Source organism: Diadema setosum, chromosome 21 (genome assembly GCF_964275005.1).
Source record: "Diadema setosum chromosome 21, eeDiaSeto1, whole genome shotgun sequence".
NCBI lineage: Eukaryota > Metazoa > Echinodermata > Echinoidea > Diadematoida > Diadematidae > Diadema > Diadema setosum.
Genome location: NC_092705.1, coordinates 14,046,467 through 14,070,156, shown reverse-complemented (window position 1 = coordinate 14,070,156; position 23,690 = coordinate 14,046,467). Strand labels below are relative to the sequence as shown.

Here is a 23,690-nt window from a genome sequence, read left to right as displayed (position 1 = left end):
TTCATGCAAACTATCCAGAAAAAAAAAAAAAAACTACATATCTCTGTCACTTGTCAATACACATCGGGGAGAAAGGAGCAAAGCAAACAAACGAACAAACAAACGAACGAACGAATGAACGCGCTTTGCTGATTACTTTCCCTAGCTGATACTCAACTAGTAAATGAGGGAGTGTGTGCTTATTTTCACCCATTATGCTGTGGAATCTTCAGGAGGTATCTGAGCTGTATATGAAACACTGGAACCAGTGAAGACCATGTGTGTGCAGGGTAAACACTCTTCTTGTTTGCCCTTCCTCCGCAACACTCTTGTCTCTGCTTTCAGGTCGCAAAATCCATCCATGTATGGGGCAGAAATATAAACCTCTTCAAGTTACTCCGGACAAGGAACACGTTATGAGCTTCAGACAACGCTTTACTCACTCGCGCCCCCGGCAAGGACTCAATGTGGGCACGTAGCCATGAAGGCCAATAAACCCGCAAATTTCTTGACAAGCCATAGGAAACCGGCCCCTCAGAACGAAGAGAAGTTACCAATAGTCAGTCGCAGAAGCGCCGTGCGTACACACAGAGAGATACGCTGGACCACCGTCTACACGTACATAAGCCACGAGTTTATGACCATTTTACACGTTATATGCGGAACCGCCGCAGACGCGACCCAACGCAGGGGGTTGTGCCAGCCTAAAATCACGGCGCCGCCCGTCAACCCAGTACACCGATACTTTCACTCACGACTTGCTACCTGAGAAGCTGTAAATACGGTAATGTATACCTTTGCAATTTACCTCTGCAGCATGCATTTTTTTTTCGGGGGGGGGGGGGATCCTCGGCCGTTTTTAATAAGTTAACTGTTTCTGCAACCTTTTAACAGTGGAGACTGAGGTGTACCAAAGTTTGCCAACATGTATAATGATACCGTGTACGTTCACTTTAATGATACATTTCATCGTATTTAGTGTTTAGCCTTCAAACGTGTTGGAATGTTTACGCTGCTTCTTCTATTACTATTTCTGCTATGATTGATAAAGGTAGGAATGTATAATGAAAATGGGGAAATGTGTAGGAAGTGATATGCATTTAACATTGCCGATAATAATGCCATTTTTATCGTGAATAAACTCGTTTACGATCTAGAGAAAGTTGTTTGTATCAAACGTATTGGATTTATCCCATTTTGTTTATTCCAAATAGAGTGTCAATTAATTATCAACTAAGTGGTTGTGAATGATTGCAACCTATAGTATAACCAAGGAGGTACTACGTAAGCCTTAGTAGGCCTACCTATAGTATAACTAGCCTATACTGTCTAAATGAGTCATTCGTATTATGTACTATTAAACCCATCAGTTCCTATGGATTTTAGAGGAAAAATATCATATTTTCATAATAAAACTGGCACCTTTGAACTTCACTGTATGTCTTATAAAATCTGAAAAAAAAAAGACTGAACAGAAAGTATCGAATTCAGTACAATTCCATAAAATCCAAACGAAGCTTACAAAAATTGGTCAAATTTGAAAAAAAAAACAACTTAGACATTCTAAAACATAGTTTCAGTTTATGAATCAGTTATAAATTTTGAGGCTCAGAGGGTGTTGAAAATTTTGCAACAGAAACATCAACATGAACATCAACGGGGTCAAAATGAAAATGAATCTTTTTAATCTACCTTGCATAGTATCATTATGAAACATTATGAAGAATGAATAGTATAGGAACTATGATTAAAAGGAACAGCACCGAACCCGGTTTCTTATAAGAGACTAGATAAGTTAGGAGTGAGAGGATTACCATTTTCCAATACAACAAATTGAAAACCAAACAATATATGGCCACCAGATAACATCAAATCAGAGGCAGGCAATTTGAAACTTGCGTAGGATTTTAGCTTCCTTGTAGTGTATACACCATACACAAATATTATTTCACACTGCCCAAAGAACATAAAACAGTCGCTCGCTCACAATTTCGCGTATCTATCGAATGCTATAATGAGACCACTGTTAGTACTGTTCATGTTCCATTAACATGTCATGTAAAATTTAGGAGATATGTAGCACAACACGATGGTGTAATTGCATATTGTGTGAAAATTATAGTATATGTCTATTATACAATTTCAATATTCTACAATAATTTCAAACATATTAATACTGACTATTCAAGGATCAAATTCCTCGCTAAGAGTCCTTAAGTTCTTTACTGTATTTTGAAGTCTAACACAATTATTGTTGCCAATCGGCCGTCCGCATCAAAAACGTTGCCATCGTAACGCATTGAGCTCTTCATTGCTTTTGCCAGTTAATCGCAAATCTCTACAAAAAGACGTTTTGTCTGAAATAATATTGCATAAATGGGAAGTCAATGATTAGGAAATGTTCAACGGATATACGATTTGTAACACAAATACCCCAAATAATCATACATATACCAAACAGGTTCGCATTTCAGCCGGGGTATTTTGGGGTTGTTGTATTTTCCCTACAAATTCCTGGAGACCTACTAAGAACAAAAGTTGTATCCTCTTTTAGAGATTCCCTCTTTCCTTGCATCGTGTTTACTATGTTTACGGAAGGGAATTGATGGCGTAGAGCGACACCTCAACCCATCGGGGTACATCTTTATTGTAAGTTTACGGTCACCGAATCAGACGAGATCTTTCTTCATCATCACCATCATCACTATCATCATCACCATCACCATCATTATCATATTCATCATCATCATCTCCTTCTCTTTAAAGGACAAGTTCAGCTTCATAGACATGTGGGTTTTGTGAATGCAGCAATATTAGTAGAACACATCGGTGAGAGTTTGGGGGAAAATCGGATAATCCGTTCGAAAGTTATGAATTTTTGAAGTTTTTGCTCAGTCACGACTGGATGAGAAGACTACTATAGCTTGTGATGTCACAAGTGTACAACGACATAAAGAAAGTATAAAGAAAATTCAACATTCAATATATTCAACACTCGACTTCTCTCTTTTAGAAGGCAAGGGGAATAATATTACCCTTAACATACGTCAGCAACAAGTCGAAGAAATGTGCACTTTATTCACAAAGTGAAGTTTTGTGAAATTCTCTTTTTATTTTCCTTATATCGTTGTACGCATGTGACATCATACACTGTGGTAGTCTTCTTATCCAGCAGTGACTGCGTAGATACTTAAAAAATTCATAACTTTTGAAAGGATTGTCCGATTTTCCCCAAACTTTTACTGATGTGATCTACTAATATTGTTGCCTTCACCCAATCCACATGTCTATGAAGGTGAACTTGTCCTTTAAGTTCACAATAACTGAGTATAACATACCAATACTGTCGAAACCACGTGACCGAGAACTCAAATTGAAAGTGAATCCATTTTAGATGAATCTAGAAATGTTATTAGAATGTGATGTTATGAATTAAAACTCGAAAGATGCACGTTGAGCCAAACATAATAAAACATCGTTGGGAATATACTGGCAGTCGTGTGTGCTCTACTCAATTATGCATGCAAGGTCTGGCGAGCTTTTGGGAGATAACATAAAAGAAGCCTTAAGCATGAGATTGCAAGATTCCATAGTAGTTGTCTCAACAATGCTAGTAGACGTATAGGGGGAGCTCTAGAGTAATCTAAATTTAGGAACTTACGGCCACTACAATACACCGCGGAATTTTCGGTACCAGAACCAAAATATATAGCTAGTAACGCTACAGCGACTCTGCTCTTTTGGTAAATCTAGAAAAACAATGAATGGAATCTTACATCAACACATGGCCACTTCATCTCCTTGTGTGTGTGTGTGTGTGTGTATGTGTCAGTGTATGCATGTATATGTATGTATGTATGTACGTATGTGTGCATGTATGCTTGTATGTATGTGTGTTATTATGCATATATGTATAGGGTGTGTGTGCGATGATAGAAACTTGTTACTATATATAATATGGTTTTACTCTCCCTCGGTCTACTGATCGGGGAAACATTCATCCGTTAAGTTAGAGGGCGTTTTAGGTGAATTCGCCAGCTCTTACAAATCAAGCTTTGTCAAGCCCTCCTAAAGGAAGACATTTCTTTCATATTTCTCTCACATTTCTCTCACATTTCTTTCACATTTCTTTCACAAAGGACAAACATCCATTCTTCATTGCCCCTGCATGGCAAAGATGCTCAGAGCGTAACAAAGTCCATGCTACAATGAGTGTAATGGTATGAATTGTTCACGAGGGTTGAGAATGAAAGAGTTCGTTAGTGTGTACGTATAAGGTGAGTGTTTGAGTGAGGGCGTTCAGAGAGTAGCGAGGCTTCTTCAAGCCTTTGTTATTTTGTCATTAGCATCAGTTTAGAATAGTCGTTATGTAAGTTATGTTGACACAGAAAGGAGCCGAGTCTGTCGGTCGTCGCTCTTGAATGGGAAGTAAAATTGTTGGACTGCGTTCGCAGTGTGGAGAATCATGTTTAGTTTAAAAGATTACCCAAAATTCAACAAGTGGCGAAACTTGAAGAGAGCAGATCAGGAAGCTGAGAGGACATACGCGGATTGGGCGGTAGAGAATTGTAAAAGTTCGCCTGCTATCAGATATCTTCTACTTTCATTCTTTTTCTAGTGATGTGTAAGTAGACCTACTTATGCTATATGTACGAATCAACCAAGGATGTGATACCTCCTTGGAGCAACTGTGATAAACACAATGCTCTATACAGTATGGGTATTGAAAGCAGCCTTTAGTTTTGTATTCAGGATGGAAAGGAATTGGAAGGTAACCCTTTTCTAGGGAATAAGGGGTTAAATCATGTTTTATACACGAATTGTGTCAACCTTACATGTCTAGTACGGCCTATCAAAGCAAAGTGGCTTTTTGATTTTTGTAGCACTTGTCTTGATATCATACGTTAGTGGAATCAGAGTACCAAACAGCACTGTCAAAGGACGTAAAAACCGAAATGAGAAACATTCTCTCTATGTTACCTGCTTTTTCTCTACTTTTCTTTTTGTAAACCGGTGTTTGTTCGTTTGTCAATCTGACAATAGTTTTTTTTTTCAACCTTTTCTTTAAAATCCTAAGTAATCTGACCTCGAAGAATAATAGGTCTCTTTGTTGGTGTTGAGGAAGATGCGAGGTCATATTTACTGCACGACTAACCCTTGAGACGAAAGCATGAATAATTTCATTATAAAACGCTGCGAATTTTATCGAATTTTAAGGGGAATTAATACGAGGGGGGAAAACATCAGAACCAGTCACCTTGTATAGCCATGCCACGCGCCTACAGTGATCTGCATTTGGTATGACTAATATAATACGTAGCAAAGATACTTATGTACAATTTTCCCTTCCTTCAGAATAGATTAAGATCCTGAGATCATCTAAACGTGGGCCCCTTTGAAACGTATTTGTTCAACGCGTCAGTGTTCTTGTTTTATTTGAATGTGGTCCTTCGTCTGACAAAGACAGAAATGTCAGTCATTATTAAGTTCCTGCTTCTCAGGTTATGGTTCTCTACTTGACATTTTCCTCTCCAGAAGAGATCAAATGCGTAGGCAAACAACTCTGACATATTCGCAGCAGGGCAAAGTTTGCGAACCCACTTCCTAAACAATGAAGAGCTTTTTGTTTCTCTGAATGACTGCGGGGTTTGGTTGTTACTGTGAACGGAGGTTAAGGACAAAGTAAAAACAGGTGTTTGTCCAAAATGCCTCTCAAGAGATTCTAGTAGATTAACAAACTCGATCTCTTCTCGGCACAACTGTAAGGTACTGCAAGTTGTCTTCGACATATATTCTACACACACGGAAATTGAATACTATCATGCATATTGGTGACAACGTAAGCACATAGGCCTACACTTAGGATATGAGTTCCATGACGCACGCCAAGCAAAACATAGATTCTACCCACAAACATAACCCTAACCCTAATCCTCGTCCTCACATCAAACTAAGCCTAAAACTTTACCACAACCCTAACCCTAAGTCCTTGGAGAAAATAAGACCGGAGCAACTGTCGCAGGAGCAAAAATGTCGTGTCGCCAGAATATGAATGAGTTCTACATTATATTTCTGGACGACTGCAGAACTAGTCATACTAGCCATTTTGTGGTTACGTTTCTTTGGGAAAGTTGAATGAAATAAATGATTGAAATGGTTATAAAAACCGCTTTCATGATACTGACGGTCTGTCATGTTGACGTATGCAATATAACTCATTCAAATTCAGTTCATTCAAAACAATTTGGTTATATTCTTTTCAAAATTCATTTCGTATATAACCTTATACTAGGTGATCAAATTTCCAAATACCGAGTAACCCTGTCCTCTCAGTTCTTAAATCTTTGATAGTTCACTTAAATATCTAATGAGTTTATAATATCATGAAAATTACAAAGGATAGAAGTCCAGATAGACTCTTATGGGGGTGGGGGCTGTGGCATAGTGGATTATTTAGTAGACTTCCGACTCCAGATCGGAGAACCCGATTTCGATTTCAGCAGTGCTCACGTCCATGGACAAGATGTTTTTTTTTACCCACAATATCCCTCTCGACCCAGGTGTGTAAATGTGTACCTGGCAACGCTATATGGTAATAATGGCATGGCAAGGTGCTCTGCTAGAGCAGTGGCAGCACTGAAGAGGCTACCCTGGATAACGAAGGCATTATTATTATTATTATTGTTATCATCATCATCATCATCATCATTATTTTCATACGGTGACAGCAACGCACACAGCGAAATGATTGGAATAGAGATGAGAAAACATTAGAATAGACAATGTAAGTCCATCTAAAACATGCAAGCCAATAGGTTTTTTTTTTTCATCATTTCGTATAATGTGCATAATCATTGTATCTTTATTCACCACTGCATTTACGGTGTTTGACATTATACTATGGAAGCGATATCTGACGTCATCCCTCGATCTCATCTTCCTTATGTCCTTGCAGGTGGCTGCCATGAAGGTCGCGAGTAGAGCGATCTCCCGCCATGTTCTCACCCTGTTTCTCTTCTGCCTCTCCGTCTGGCTTCTCACGCACTCCTTTCTGGCTCTTCACAACGGCTGCTGGATCTCAGACCCGAAAATCCTCGCGGAAATGAAAGAGAAGACGCTGGAATGTCAGTTACCGCAGACACTGGATGTCATCAAGAGCGGCAGTCCCGATGAGCGAGAATTGCGAAGGAAGCGGCTCAATGTTGCGATGCCCACCGGAGAACCGCACGGCGCCGAGGTAGCCGACAGGGCAGAAGAACCGCTCCGTTTTAGTCCCGATCGGGGAAAGTTCCCATCACGGCCAGAGGAAATCGTCAAGGATTCGACAAGTCAACAAGAGCTGGGATCGCAGGAACTTTTCCCAGAGACTAGAGCCCCCGACTCCATAGGACAGGTGCAAAGACGTGAGCGTGAATCTCCGAAAGCTCCATCAGCCAAAATATCCGGTAGGACCGTTGTTCGTGCAGCAGAATTCAGTCCAAATATGACAGAATGGCATGAAGAACGCGAACCACGTGCAGCTCCACCCCTCCCAGCTGGGCGCGGCGTACCAGCTCTCGGGCGCTACCCGTTTGTCAACGTGTCCAAAAACATCGTCAAAATCGGACGGGACACGTGGCAAACCATGGGCTGCTTCAATCGCATCACCATCTTCAGTCCAGGACCCAAAGCACTCCTGGTAGACCCGCGATGGATGGAGTTGACGAATTCCTTCGTCCAGGTCGGCGTCGGGTACTACCTCCTGAAGTGTCCCGACGAGGTTTGTGATCTCATGGTGCGCGTAGGAGGCTCACCGAAGGGAATAGTTCGTGGCTCGACGCTACTGGTCGGTGCAGCCTCCCGGTTATCCCAAAACAGGACCAAACGCTTCATGCGCGAGATAGAAAAGTTAGGTCCTGACATGGTCACCAATATCTACCTCTTCTCGCTGGACAACTCACCGATGATCAACCACTTCGACCCTTACATGGCAAACTTTCAGTATCACTACACCATGACCTACCACTCGCGCTCTGATGTGCCTATTCCCCATGGAAGATTCCTACGCGACGTGGGTGCGGAGAAGGCACGTAATTGGGCTGAGGGAAAAACGAAAATGGTGGCGTGGGTTGAGGATAATTGCGACGAGACCTTCTGGCCACGATGGGAATACGTTCTCGAATTAAGTCGGCACATTCCAGTCGACATGTATGGAAAGTGCGGAAACCGGACGTGCGCGTCGACGCACTGTATGGAGGAGCTAAAGCAGTATCGGTTCTACCTCGCCCTGGAAGAAGCGGCCTGCGACGAATACATCACCCTCAGCTTCTGGGAGCGGGGATTGGGGTCTGGGGCTGTGCCCGTGGTATACGGTGGCAGAAAACACACCTACAGTAAGCTCGCTCCTCCCGGCTCCTTTATCCATATCAGTGATTTCTCATCGCCCCTGGAGCTCGCCAAACACCTACGCCAACTGAGTGCCTCTGACATCGAATACAATAAATTCCATACGTGGCGGACTACAGGCTCCATCGATATTTCTGGGCCAGGATTCAGGGTAGATTCCCTATGTGGAATGACTAAACAGTTGATTCACGTAAACCCGCCGGAGAAGAAGACCATGTCAAAAGAAAGATTTTACAACAGTTGTCGGAAAGGCATGTACTGGAAAGGTTTTGCCAGGTCAGGTGACTTACAAAACTGGACGCCTTGGTTATGATGTTGGGACGCCATATTGGTATAACAAAAAAAAAAAAAAAACATTATGGGAGATAAACTCTAAACGGAGTATTGATCTACGTTCTCGACAGCAGACTACAGACCCTCTTGAACACAAAGAGGAATATTTCGCCTATGCATGGTCCTGTTGCTATGTGCTCAAACGTTGTCGAGATGATGATGATGATAAAGCTACGAAATATTTGTAACTAAATTGTCGGACTTGCGCTGCTTACAGATTTTTCTTACTCAGTTTCAGTTACTTTATTAAGAATGATACTATAACTACCTCTTTCATATGTATGTGCATCACACTCGTTGATATATTCTCATGTTCAGAATAAAGGTCGTAAACAGATATTCCATTATCAAGTTGATACTGAGAAAATACAGTCAGATGAAATGAGCATTACGGTGAATGTTTAACTCAATCGGCAAATGAAAAAAAAAAAGAGTTTTAGAATTTCTCATGGTTTCAAAAATACTGTCATCATTATTTGGATGAGGTAATGCCAACTCCTTACAGGACTTCCATCTATTTGACAACTAGCGTTCACTGATTATTATTTGTTTCTTACATTGAATACAGAAAACATAGTATATTATATTTAACTCAATGATTTTTTTTTTTTTTAGATCTCTTGCAATGACAAAGCAAAATGACGTTTTGAGATGGTCATGTTTCTATGGTTCCTACAAATCAAAAGAAAATTTTAAAGAGATGAACCGGGTTGCCTCGCAGTACATTCTTATGCAAGTACTACCAATATCGCTGCTGGGTATATAAACACATTTTTTTTTTAATATCATAAAGGTAGCTTGAATGTTGAGTCTCTCTTTAAAGGTATTAGCCCACTTTTGTAAACCTGCAGCAATTGGTCTCATAGTTAGCATGGGGTTTGGGTATGATTGCAATAACACCTGTGCAAAATTTCGTTCCAATTAGTCCATTACTTTCATAAACATGAATGAAAATGCACCGTAATCCGTATGCATGCGTATAGCGCTCGCTAGCTCCGGTCCACGTACGTGTTACATGTACAATGTACGTAGCTATAGCCCGCGCTCGTAATTCGATTTTGGGTTGACCCGGTTTGAAAATTGATTTTAAAACGATGATTTTCTCTCTTTTATCGAATGGTATAGACAAAGAGCGACAGGTGAGGTATGTTACTGTTATGACTTGTACTTGAAGTCATATTGGACCTGTTTTATGCAGTTTTGATTTTCGTGGGTTTGCAAATGTGGGCTAGTACCTTTAAAGGGATGTATAGTTTTGGTTGAGAAGGGGATGCAGCTTTTAACTTTTTGCGAGATAATTAAAAACCATTTTGTACGCTTTTTCATATTCTATAAGAGATTTCTCATTATCTCGCAAAAAAGTTTGAAACCGGAAGCCCCATCTCAACCAAAACTATATCACGAATAGGCACGTATAAAAAGTCAAATGTTCAGCTCACAAACCAGCTTTATGTGCTTACAAAGAAAAAAAAAAGGGGGGGGGGGGACAAATACCAGAGGAGGAGTGGGGAACATATGCCCCCTGGAGTATGAATACTTTGGCCATCTTGAATATCTCAAAACCCTCAAGGACATGAAGGATGCAGGGGTTGCATCAACTAGATTCGGATTCAGCACCCTCGAAATTGGTTAAAATCATCTATTGATTTTCAGTTTTCACCATTTTTATAAGGAAAATATATATTGGAATTTAAGTTTTTAGCGGCTGTTTTGGATATCTCAAGACCCTCACGGATGCAAGATTTTCATCAGCCAGATTCGGATTCAGCAACCTCGAAATAGGGTTAAACTATCTAATCTTTTCATTTTTCACCATTTGAAAGGCAATGTTCGGGAACTTAAATTTTTGGCGACTATCTTAAATATCTCAAAACCCTCAAGGATGCAACAGTTACTTCACTGAGATTCGGATTCAGCATCATCGAAATAGGGTAAAACCATCAAGAAACATTGGGCGGATGGTAAAACAAGTTTAAGTCCAAAATCTGACTTTGGCACGCAGACTGCGTGGCAGAGCATTGCAAATGGTCTGCTATTCAATATTGCTGAGTCGCATGCAAACTCGTATACAATTGATTGTCATTTGGCTTACTCAATCAGTAAAGGACTGATTGAATGTAGAAGAAACGTAAAATAAAATTGACAGACATAAGCCAAAAACACGCAAAAGATCATTATTTCATGACCTCGTCGAAATGAGGAAATGGTTCAAGTGATATGAAAACGACACCACTGTCAAATACATGTGCCAGAGTTAAAGAAAAGAAATGTGTGTACTGGAAGTAATGCTGAAATGAGTACAGTAGTGTATATATTATCATAACAAAACACGTTAAGAGATTATTGCCTACATGTGTGGATTTATGCCCGTGTGTTTGAACAATAAGCATAAGTACGCTGAATTTTTGTGTGCTACATGTATATTGCAATCCTGTAGTGCATACAGTATTTTGTGTGGTATGAAAGGATGTGTATGCGTGTTCGTGTGTTACTGTGTGCATTCTATAAGAATGTGTTTATTCTTGCGACAAGTTTTGTGTGTTCCTTACCATCTTTACGACTAGACCAAACTGTTGCACGTATAATAGTAAGATTACGTACATTGATAGTAGAAATTATTCAAGCTATAAGCAAACTAACAAAATGCTCCGAGACAAAGTTACACAAAATAAAGTGTTTCTGTAGTTATTGTTCTACCGGAGGTAGTTATTCAACCATTCAGGCTCTTCGATCCTTCATAAAAGTTGCCATAAAATGTCTGGATCAATTTTGTAATAGTGTTGAATACACAATATTTATTCAAGAGGTCGTTCTATCGTTTTGACCAAGCTGGTCTTGACATTGTTATCGTAAATTGTAAATTGTAGCTGTTAGTCAAAACTGTCCCATATTGTTTCATAGCAGAAGTGCCCATAACAAGTAATTGTACAGAACTCTTAAATCAATTCCATTTACAAGAAATGCGATGAAAGTACAGATGGTAATCATTATAATTACTATAATAGAATCATTGTTACCGCTTTTTAGTCATTATTCATTGTATTTTGACACTAAAGGTAACGCAGATAATATGTATACAGTGTGTAAGTTATGTATACATGTAAACACATACTGTATATAACATGATAGTAGAAAAACGTAATCTTTCCTTATCATCAACACGAAAATACCGTGAGCGAGCACGGACGCCAAGACTTGCGTAGTCCTTGAGACTACCGCATTCCACGCATTTCTCACGGGTCTCGCTCTGATCTCCAAACATCTTACTGTACTGTATTAAGAAGAGAAAACACACACACGCACACACACAATCTACATACCCACATTTTTTTTTAGTGTTACTCCAAGGGTCATCCCTAATCTGAATAATTAAAACATGTGTCTATAATGACAAAATATCCATTGTAAGATTGTACTTCTGATTTGCACCATAACATGCAGCAGAAAAAAAACTTTTTAATTTTTTTTTCCTTTTTGTTGGCAGTGAGTAAATTGACCTGTGCATCGCGATCCCCAAACCGGTAAATCTCATGTGCGAATAATCCTATAAAAAAATGAATGAAATAAAATAAAGTTTGAATCAATGGATCAAATACAAAATTGCATTTCTTGAAATAAAAAAAAGGCTATCCCGACTTATAGGGGCGCCACTCGAGTGGTAAGGATTGTTACAGCGCTGTTGTTTTTCCTCGAACGCTCCACCCATAATTTAGCCTCGTACCAACTGTCGCCGGTCTCCTTCGCCCCATGACGTCACGTCCCGTATATATTATATTCTATCCCCTAGTATGATAAATGTTGAAGGCGTTGTCTCCACCCCACCCAACCTGTGACGCAATATAATTCACTAGAAATTTGAAACGTGGAAGACACCCCCTGTGACTAATGCCAGTCAACAGACAAAGAATGAAAACTATTCGAGTGTGCATGAGGTCTTTCAAGAAAGAAATGAGAAGGCATTTTTTTTCTTTCAAACCTCGGGAAGATGACCTCCGCTATATCATTGACAAGACAATACCTGTGGGATTTGCTGCATTCTATTTTGTGCTGCAAAAAATGCACATTCTTATAAGCCAATTCTTTGGTCTGACTTCAATGTACCTTTTGTTGCCGTTGTTGACATAAATCAACTTTCAACTTTTCAACTTTATTTTTCATTTCCATTAAATAAACAGGGAAAATCATGTACAATGCATTGACAGAACATATTTGTAACAATTTCAAAAACGTACATGTGATCACGAGTATCAACATAAATTCATTTTCAAAGGTATATACATATGCATAATACAAGGATTGGAATGGACATGGAGGGTCCCACTAAAAAGCAAAGCTTGTAGGGTATGAGACCCTCGGAAAATACATAAGAGAACAAATAATGACTAAATGAAACTACAAGCATTATATGAAACAAAATCAAAGAAACCAAAGTCAGCTGACATGAAATCAACTAAGGAATGGAAAAAAGAAAGAAAACAGGAAAAAGAAGAAGAGAGGGGGAAAAATGAGACTACAACACGTGCCATCGTGGACACAAGCCGACTGGATTTCATGATGTAAGTGTAATGATAAGACGCCCCCTGGATTGATATTGCGAAGGATTGGGTATATACCAGTATATGAATGCAGAAGAGCGGACATACAAAAAAAAAAAAAAAGGAAAAGAAAAGAAAAGAAAAAGAGAACAGACACACTGTTATACTGTACAATCAAAGTAATATCTGAGGAGGACTTATGTTGACAGATTATTTTTCTCTAATTAAAAAAAAAATGATTTCTGTATGATTGCTTAATGCTTGTAAAAAGGATGACTTGATTGAGACAATAAAAACGAACCTAATTCGGTTGTATATCTTAAGATTTCAATTGAAATGATTTTAATCTGTTCTTGAAAGAATTCAAAGTTTGTGCTGATAATATGTCGTTGGGAAGTGAGTTCCAATACTTTAGCCTATCGTATAGATGAAGGTGTGCTGAGCCAACAAAGTCCTAAAAAATGGCAAATGGAATTCATTGGATCGCCTTGTTGGATAATTGTGAACGGATTGATTTCATGAAAAAATTGTTTCAAATATATTTGGAAGACTATTTTTATTATAATTATACATAATTTGTCCTAAATTCAACAAATACACATCTTTGATTTTGAATGCTTTGTTTTCAAAAAATAACGGATCAGTATGAGACAAACATGCCGTGTGACATTTTGATACGCAGTGACTTCTTTTGTAAAAGAAGTAATTTATCTAAGAGTGTTATGTGTTATGATATGTATTTTCCCACACAAGGGTGCCATAATTTAGATAAGGCAATATGAGGGATGAATATAATGTAAGCAGGGACGACAAAGGAAGGCAAAATTTAATCTTGTTAATTATACCAATATTTCGTGAAATAATCTTACATATACTATCAATATGAAATTTCCATGAAAGCTTATTATTAACTGTTATTCCCAGAAATGACATGGGAAACATTTTCCAGTGGAGTGCTATCAAAAACAATATCAACAGATAGTGCCTCTATGGAATTGCTAAAAAGCATATATAAATATATATGTATATATATATATATATATATATATATATATATATATATATTAAGATTGAGAGATAACTTGTTAACTTTTATCCATTGAGCGACTTCTTCTAATTCAGAATTTAGTGTATTTACAAGGGTAAGAGGATTATTATGCGAAAAAAAAAAATAAATTTGAGTCATCCGCAAAGAGAATGAAAGAAAGAACATCTGATGATCTACAAAAATCATTTAAACAAGAAACAGAAGCGCACCTAATGAACTTCCCTGTGGGACCCCACATTTGACATTTAACATTTGTAAGTTACAACCATTTAAAGAGACATATTGCTTCCTGTTCATGAGGTAGCGCCGAACCACTCCAAGGCCTTCCCACGCACTCCGTAATGGTGTAATTTATTAAGTGAGATATCATGATTAATGGTGTCGAAGGCCTTGGAGAAGTCCAGGAACAAACCTATGAGATGTGAAGATTTGTCGATAGCATGTGCCACTTTTTCTACAAAACTCAATAATGCATGTGTAGTGCTATGTTTTTCCCTAAATCCAAACTGAGAATTTGAGAGTATATTATTGAATTTCAAAAAAGTAATAGTTCTTTTGTAAACAAATTTTTTCAAGAATTTTGGACAATGTACATAACAAAGAAATTGGTCTATAATTATTAACATCTAATTTGTCACCTTTTTTAAAGAAAGGGATGACTTTTGCTACTTTCATACTTTCAGGGACAATACCATTAAAAAGGGATAAATTAAATATGTGAGCTAAAGGATCCGCAATTGAAGAAATTACCCCCTTCAACAGAAAATTACTGATGTCATCGAGTCCAGCACTTTTTTTTTTTTTGGAGCTGAAATCAGAAACAATGTTGATCACCAGCGTTAGCGAGGAAAACTGTATATTCGAAACTGCAACAGTTTTTTTTTTTCAGATTAATCTTCCGATTAACAAAGAAAAGGGTGGCTCCTCTCATACTAACGTGACAAAAATGTCTAAATGACCTTCTTTCCAATGATCAAAGAACGAATCCTTGAATATTGTCCACGCATGTAGTCTAATTTCTTTTCTAGAAATTCCAGCAGCTTGTGGTAGAGGCGTATATGTTTTATTAAAAAATAGTACTATATGTCTCTAAAGATTTTGCATGCCAGAGATTGAAATTCACCGTGGATTTAGTACATGCTTCAACAAGTTCCAGAAATCGATGAGTGAATCAATAGCTACAATCTCTCTCTCTCTCTCTCTCTCTCTCTTTAATGTTCAGTGGTCTTGGAGTGACAGCTTTCTGGTCGCTAACGATATTGCTTGTGGAATTTGTTGTGTTGTCATTTCATTTTCGACATCATCAATGAAGAGAATATTGCGTATTTTCCATCGTCATATACTGTCAATGACAATAAGTTTATCTGATGCATATACTGAAACTTACATTTCTTTGGTAGTCATTATTTCTGTAGCGTAACATAATATATTGTCTGTTTCTGGTTACCATTTTAGTTCGACCAAGGCCTCAAAACAAGTCAGAATTTTGTCCAGAATATGCCAATTTAAGTAAAACTGTTCATGATTTCTCCATAACATCCACCTGTGTTCTTCATCTTATTCATCTTCTCCTTACTCCATTAGTAACTGAACAGCCCGATACCGCCCGTCAGATTACTCCCTAGACCGCCCGAAACAGCCCGTTCGCTTTTATTGTTGTATGATTTATCAAATAATCATAAATTATAATAGACAAAAATAAACGTGCAGTATGTTAAAAGAAGAATACAAAAAGCAAATACGTCTACAAAGTGTCCTTTACATTGTTACATCGGCTTTATTTCAGAAAAAAAAGAGAAAAACAACAGGAGCGTACACATTTCCCGTACACTTTCAAGCACAAAAGCACGATAGACAGCGCTGACATCCGCCATGCAGCTCATTTTCACCCACTTGTTATTTCCACCTAGAAAAAAAGAAATCTGGATCTAGAAAGTGACCAGATCACTATCTGGGTCCAGACAGTGATCCGGATCACGACCAAAATTTAGTCATCTGTTCCTTGTGTCTTAAAAGCTTTTTTCTATAAAAAACCCCTTCTAATCCATTCAAGACTTCTTTAGTAATTTTGAACACAGGCAAACAAACGGAAAAACCAACCCCTGTCCAAAAAAAAAAAAAAAATCTCCTTCAGGTAATTATATCTGATTTGTAAATATAAATAGACCTAGAGATTGTTTGCGAATAAATGGGTTGGTGGAAAGATAGGGTATAAATCATAGACACGCATAGATAAATGAAATGTTGTATTTGACATGTTGCCTACAAATTATAAAAGGTGAAATGAAGATAGTATCCATGACATATTTGGCCCTTGTAAGTTATCAATTTGTAATGATTGTTACATGTATCAACAGTAGAATTGCAAGACATACGACATACTGAAATAGTGGTATAAGCTTGCAGATAGTAAGGAACATAATTATTAATACAATATGTGACCTCCTCGGCTCCATCATCCAGCGAGTTTTGGGTGAAGACTACTACATATATAGCATTCCATCCCTTCACCAATCAGCCTCAGCCTACCAATGATACAAAAACCTTTACTTTGTACTATAAAACATCAATAAGTGCACTGTGGTAATACCCAAACTTACGAAGTTCCTACACAGCTTTAAGCCCTTAGCGAATCTCAATTCTAAACACAATGACATTTACTGCATAAAAATGAAATATCTGAAAAAAGGGAAGAAAGAATCCTTTGTTTCTTCGTCATACACGCAGAGTTGCCAAGGCGTCTTCTTATTTCTTGTTCTTCTTCTACTTCTACTACTATTCTTCTTCTTCTTCGAGAAGCGGATGTGAAGATGGAAAAAAAAAAACCTGTTCTACGCATGTGCTTATCAAAATAGATTTCGTGTTGTCAGAGTTTTCACGACGGTTCTGGGCAATTTTAGCGTCCGCTAAAGTTCAAAACACAGAGACCTCCTTGATGCAATGATGACGAACAACATATGGGGGCGTCATTTGTCCTCCTGTAGGCTGCGTCTAAGCGAAATCTAAAGCTCCTTGTTAATACAACTCAGGGAGAGAGGAGAACGGTCAACTCAATCGTCGTCTTAACCGTCCGTGTCGCAAATCTAAAGCTTCCTATTGCCCGCCATATCAACGGGTAGATATACATTAAAAACAGACAACAAATCATGTGAAATTTTCCTTCAGTATATGCGCTTATCTGAAAGATTAAAAAGACGCAGCACTGACGCAAGCCTATCTCACTGGACGTGTACATGCACAATGTACCTAAACGTTTGAAAGAACGCTGAATGTGAAGGTACAGAATGTCGTAATGACGATGCTTGAATAGATAGTCCAAAATCTATACATGGTTTTAAAATTATCTAGAAAAAGCAAAATTGGCGCTGTTAAGTGATTGAAAAATGGAATCATTCCTCATTGAATAATATCAAAAATCGAATTCTGATGAGGAAAAAAAAAAATACTCAAGCCATGGTTTACAGGCCCACTTCCAATATCCTTTTGGAAGCTTCAGAAATTAAATGGAACTCAGTCAACGATCCCTGGGACCTGTGGGCACTGCCTATTTTTTTCTTCTTCTTTCTTTCTTCTTCGTAAAGTATATGAACGCAAAGTCACAACATTAGTGGATTCAGTAAGTTCAGTGTAGTTACGGCGATTTGAATGAGGAATTGAAAATAAAGATTTCTTCAGAGAGGTCTAAAATGCAGTTGTATTAAAAAGAAAAACTACCTAATCAACGACAAGTAGACAGAGCAAACGACTTGTTGTGAAGGCGAATGAAAATCCATGTAAAGGGTTATAGTACTGGTCAACGTGTCCATACAACTAGTACTGTATCATATGCTGTTTTTAGACTCGTGTTTAATTTGGCGTTTCATCCCATGGGATTGTCTACGACTGTCCCTGCAGCGGCAGGCATTCTTCTTGTACTCGAGCGCCCTCTATTGGTGATAGCTGTGGAAAAAAAAATGAAGTCGACTCAAAATTCAAGCTGTACATTAAAAATAACGCGATCACAGGAAGGACACGAAAGACAAATTTCATCTTCTTTTTCTTTTCATACAAAAAAAAATTAATAAATCTTATTCACATTCAAATATCCAGGTACAAATAAAAACAAATAAAAGTCATTCCACGTAATATCTCGTATAAAATACAAGATATAACAGCCAGCTGCAAAAACTCAATAACTTATGAAAATAGATGAATTTATGAAGTAGACCAGTATACTGTACATAAAGCATGCTGATTACAATGAATTCATTCAAATAGGCATTACATCAAACCATTTCTATAGTCAACGATTTATAATCATACATAAGATTATTATAAACATAATGTTCATGAATATCTTACCATGTATCGATCACCTCTACCCTTCCTTGATGATATCTGGTTGCACAGGTCCTGGGCAATAATGATAATGATAATAATGATAATAATAATAACAATACCATTATTAGATAATGATGATAATAATTATAATAATAATAATAACCATAATAATAATAATAACAATAATAGTGGTGATGATGATAATGATATTAATGATAATTTTCAATTATTGTTGGAAGGTGAACTTTCTTTAACAGAAATTTATACAATGCCTTTCCACGACCACGCAATAACACGAAAATGATGAAAGCACTTTCATTATTTTTTTTTAATCAATACGTGCACATCCCAATATTTTGGAACGCAAAACAATCTTGAAATTACTCACATTGTACTTGTTTGTCGCCTCCTGCATTTGATGTCCCACTGTCCTCCACTGGAAGCAGATGACAGTGTGAGAAATACAGAAAAAAAAAATGGAATGCATAAACAAGCAGTATATGGATACGGTGAATTTGCTCCAGCCTCTGTAGTGCAGTATTCCATCTCCAAGATCAAAATCGTGTATCTCCTGTTCTCTACTCGGAAGAGGATTTAAATAATGACTTAATTGCAGAGGCGTCCTGAAAGAAAAAAAAAAACCAAACAAACACCTGCCCTCTTTTATTTGTCCAAGTTTGAATACTGGGAAACTTATATACTGCTAAGGCCTTTTCAAGTTGTTGGAGAGTGGCGTTTTCCCCGTTTGAAATATTTTTCGCTTATCGACAGGAGAACAGGCTTGAGTCTATATAGGAAACATGCACGTAGCTTGTTGATATTATAACCTGTTTCTTGTGGTTCAGAATAAAAATTCTTCATGAGATTATCAAATGCTGGTATCCAATTCAGGCCGATAAACTGGAGAAGCTTTGTCGCAACATATCCTTCCTACAGATCATACGCTAGCGACAAATGGGGAAGAAGAGTGAGAGAGGGGGAAAATGTGTATTGCTCATTGCGTTTACAACATTATTCAACGAGACTATCAGTGTACGGACTTACTTTGATATAGGACTGGGCGATGAAGACGATGTTGACAAGCACGCTGGTCCCACCGAACACGGCCATGCACACAATGTCGAATATCCTAGCGCTGGGGCCATCATAGAAGGCTGATACTGCAGCGTTCTGGACGACGACCAGACAAAGGAAGACCATGCACCACAGCACGTAGTAGTCCTTAGATTTGGGGGGGGGGGGGGGGGGAGGGAAAATAATCACGTAGTCTGCGTATTAAATAGACACGTTGTATTCAATGTCTGTTCTATCATTCACATCACACCATGAAGTTACATTAGTTCCTGCAATTGTCTTCTGTAATAGTAAGGTATTCTTTACAGGGGTATAGCCTCTTCAGTGTTAACACTGCTCTACCAGAGGGCCTGCTATTAATGGCTCCATAACATTATTTACTCCTGCGGCATTTGCTCTCACGAAATATATGCATCCTGTTAAAGCCAAACATAAATTCTGCCCGGAAATTTAACGCTAATCCTAATCCTAATCTTCACACAAACCTGAATCACTATCCCAACCCTAACCCTTAGTATTTGGAGAAAATAAGCCCGGAGTAACTGTCCCAGGAGCAATAGTCGTGTCACCATTATTTTCACCCTGCTGTTGCCAGGTATCTAGTTATACACCTGGGTCGAGAGGGACGTGGTCGGTGAAAACATCTTGTCAAGAACTGGGTGGGAGTCGAACTCGGGTCCTCCGATTAGCAGTAGGGGTCTTATCTACTTTGCCACGGCACCCCCATCAAGTAATACGGAGATAAGAAGAATGATATTAAGACAATGCCAATCAAATTGAAACCATGATACTGATTAACACATTACGGATGAGTAATATATTACACTGCGTGGCTATTATTGCTATCAGGACTGTATTGCTTCCTCTATTCCCACTATTACTCAAACTACTTACTGCTACTGCGACTATACTGTTATCGATATTACCCCGATTAAAATACATGGTGCAGTAATATGGGGTAGGAAAATAACAGCATTTGGAGGAGGAAGAGGAGGACGAGGAGGAGAAGAAGAACGAAAATAGGAAACGAAATGTAGTATAGATGATGAAGGAAAGCATTTACACGTTTGAGTTCTTCTGAATAAAATAAAATTGTGTTGACAAAGGTGAGAACATCAAATGCCATTTTTTTTTTTCACAAGGAAATTCTATTCACTTATCAACATTCAGGTACTAATAAATGTCACATCAAATGATACATATTAAGAGACAAATAGTACATTTTGACTGGTAGCTACAAACAGTCTAAATAATAATTATGAATACGATTTCGGTTAATATTGGATACAAAATCTTTAGTTTTTTTTTCCACACATATTTATCTACTTTATTTGCTTGCTTTAAAAATGAACAAAAATGGCGAAAATCTATTAATTTCTTTTTATTTCTGGCAGAAATTATAAAGTACTTTGCATACAAATAAACCACATCTAACACTAGGTTTTCTGTAGAACCAAGAATAAAAATACTTCTAGTAATTTGAGTGTGATTCTGTGACAAGATTTCCTGAATTTGAGGAATTTATCTTTGTGTAACATCACGTGACATTCGCAAAATGAAATGTGTAATTGTTTCTGCGGATCTCGAACAAAACGTACAGAGGTATGTGTTAGACAGTTAGAGATGCCCATTGCAGAAAGTAATTCATTAACACCAATATATCTGTGCAGAATTTTATATTGAAAATAAGACAGAATATACAGACTTACGAGTAGCGTCTGGTACGATTTGTTGGGAAGACTCTGGGAGACAAAGAATTTGAAAGCCACAGCTGTGAGAAGCAGGGTGAGAGTGACGCTCAGCCGGTCCTCTGGCGCTTCCCTGTCCACGGCGAAGGATGTGAAGGCGAGCGGCGTGATGAGAAACTGAGGATGTGGATTATACGGGCAGAAAGAGGTCATCCGAACTTTGGAAGATGCTTACACACGAAAGAAAACAGACACATACTCGGCCTTCCTGTTCGACTCCCATCCCACTGCGACTTTCTGCCTTATGGATATGCGCTCTTAAATGTCCTTTTTTGCTGTATCCTCCTTTCTTGCTATTACTCTTTTCAGTTTAGTTTATAGAGTTCCTATACATGGCTCCATGGTTTATTTCGCTTATCATAAAAACAAAGATATATTCAGTTTCAGTTTGTTGTATTTTCTACTTGTGCAAAATAATGAGGTCACAGCAACAAACGCAACGATCGTCTCATCAAACTTCTAAGAAGAGAAATTAATATAACCGAATTAAAAAATCATACGTCGAACACACATTCCAACGTATCTCAAAGCGCACAGCTGTAGTACTGCTGGATGAGACCGTTATCGATAAGTACTTTACTTGACTGTTTCTGAACAATGTGTATAATACTCAGTAGGCCTATGGTGCGTTCCCACTGCCGATCAGATCAACTCGATCAATCCCGATCAAGCTTTTTTATACCCCGTTCCCACTGCCGATCAGATCAACTCGATCAAGCGAGATCAATCCCGATCACCGATTTTTACCAGAGCAATCCCGACCAAATGCTCCATCGTTCTTCAACACGATCCCTTCCCGACCGCTATTCGATCTTTTACGATCCACACCCGACCATTCTCGACATCTCCAGAATCTCTCCTCGACAACCACACAGATCTCTACTCGAATATCCCGATCTATACACGATCGCTACACGGTCAATACTCGATTTCTACTAGACTTCATAGACCAGCTCGACATGACTCGATATGTGTAAGATCTTGCATCGAACGGGTCGGCAGGTTCGTACAGTGATCGAGTGAAAGAAGAAGTGGTTACAGTATTCGTTTTGTTATATGAGACAACTCAGCATTTATGCTTGAATACGGTGTGGCCCAAAATAGTGCTATAAAACTGACTATTAATTGCAAAAGCATGAATGAATGACAGAAATGATTATCTTTAGTGTAGGTTTTACCGGCCAATTTCGCACTTTTGTCAGTGCATTAAGGGTTCATTCAATTTAGCGAAAATCCACACCACTGCACATTCTGTCATTTAAAATTGCAAGTTGTTCGTTCAATCTAGCATTCCGATCAATGACATTTGCACATGTGCCTTTCGAATTCGTAAAACGGGCATTCAAATTGGCACGCGCTCTTCAGTCATTCAAATTCGCCAGCATTGGCGAAAGGGGTATTTCAGTCATTCAATTTCGCGTATGGGCATTCAAATTCCTAACATGTTCATTGACATTAACGTCATGTTATTTCTTTTTTGAAAATGTGATAACATTTAAACGCGTATTTCTATGTGACTTATTGTTTCATCCACGCACTGTTAAGCAGTAAAAGTATCGTATTTTTGACCATATCATATAACTCGAGTTTGCTCTTCTGTAACGCCCCTTTTCTTTCATACATGACATTTTAGGCCTACTGATGTACCAATTCTCTAGTTTAAATTCATCTTCTTACAGTCATGACGGTACAAGTTAGATACAGACCCGGGGACAGAAAAAGAATTATAGGAATATTTGATTATCATAACCTTGACTTCCTACAACTGGCTGACACACGGACTAAAGCGCTCAACGGCGAGATAAGTTGTGGCCATTCACATGTTGCACTATCTTCGGACTTGAAGAGTCACTAAGCACATTAAAGAAAAAAAAAATGCCAAAATCTCTGAAATGAGTACGAAAATACGTAATGTAATGACGCATGGAAATCAATAACTATGTTAAGAAAATAAAGAAAGAAGCAAACCATAAACATTCGTGCTATTGACTGCAGGAGATGTTAAATTGATTGCCTAAAAATGAATTGGAATAACGAGACCAGCATGTCCGTGATCACGTGACTATATCATTCTAAACTGAACGAACGTATAACCAAATGGTGCTTGCTTTACGAATTTCAATTGAAAAAGTGTTAATTAGAATGAGGCTAAAGGTAATTTGACTTCTCCAAAATGAATTTGAATGAAGAGATCATAAAATTGAAATACCGAACATGTCATCTAAGGCATATTTTGCTAAATTGAAGGCAGCAATTAGGAATTGGACT

General features: G+C 38.2%; 2 protein-coding genes across 2 annotated transcripts in view; one reads left to right on the top strand and one right to left on the bottom strand.

Moving 5' to 3' along the window:
- Positions 1 to 662: 662 nt before the first annotated feature.
- Positions 663 to 8,677, top strand: LOC140244336 (uncharacterized). The gene is made up of 2 exons (XM_072323978.1): positions 663 to 763; positions 6,935 to 8,677. Exon 2 carries the CDS (start codon positions 6,944 to 6,946, stop codon positions 8,675 to 8,677), a length of 1,734 nt encoding a protein of 577 aa, XP_072180079.1. The 5' UTR covers positions 663 to 763; positions 6,935 to 6,943.
- Positions 8,678 to 18,156: 9,479 nt separating this feature from the next.
- LOC140244334 (cys-loop ligand-gated ion channel-like) overlaps positions 18,157 to 23,690 on the bottom strand; it is a 29,553-nt gene continuing 24,019 nt past the window's right edge. The window contains exons 6-10 of the mRNA XM_072323976.1: positions 21,384 to 21,539; positions 19,645 to 19,821; positions 18,989 to 19,036; positions 18,622 to 18,672; positions 18,157 to 18,219 (exon numbers count right to left, since the gene is read on the bottom strand). Coding sequence (XP_072180077.1) covers positions 18,157 to 18,219; positions 18,622 to 18,672; positions 18,989 to 19,036; positions 19,645 to 19,821; positions 21,384 to 21,539 — 495 coding nt within the window. The remainder of the gene's footprint in view (positions 18,220 to 18,621; positions 18,673 to 18,988; positions 19,037 to 19,644; positions 19,822 to 21,383; positions 21,540 to 23,690) is intronic.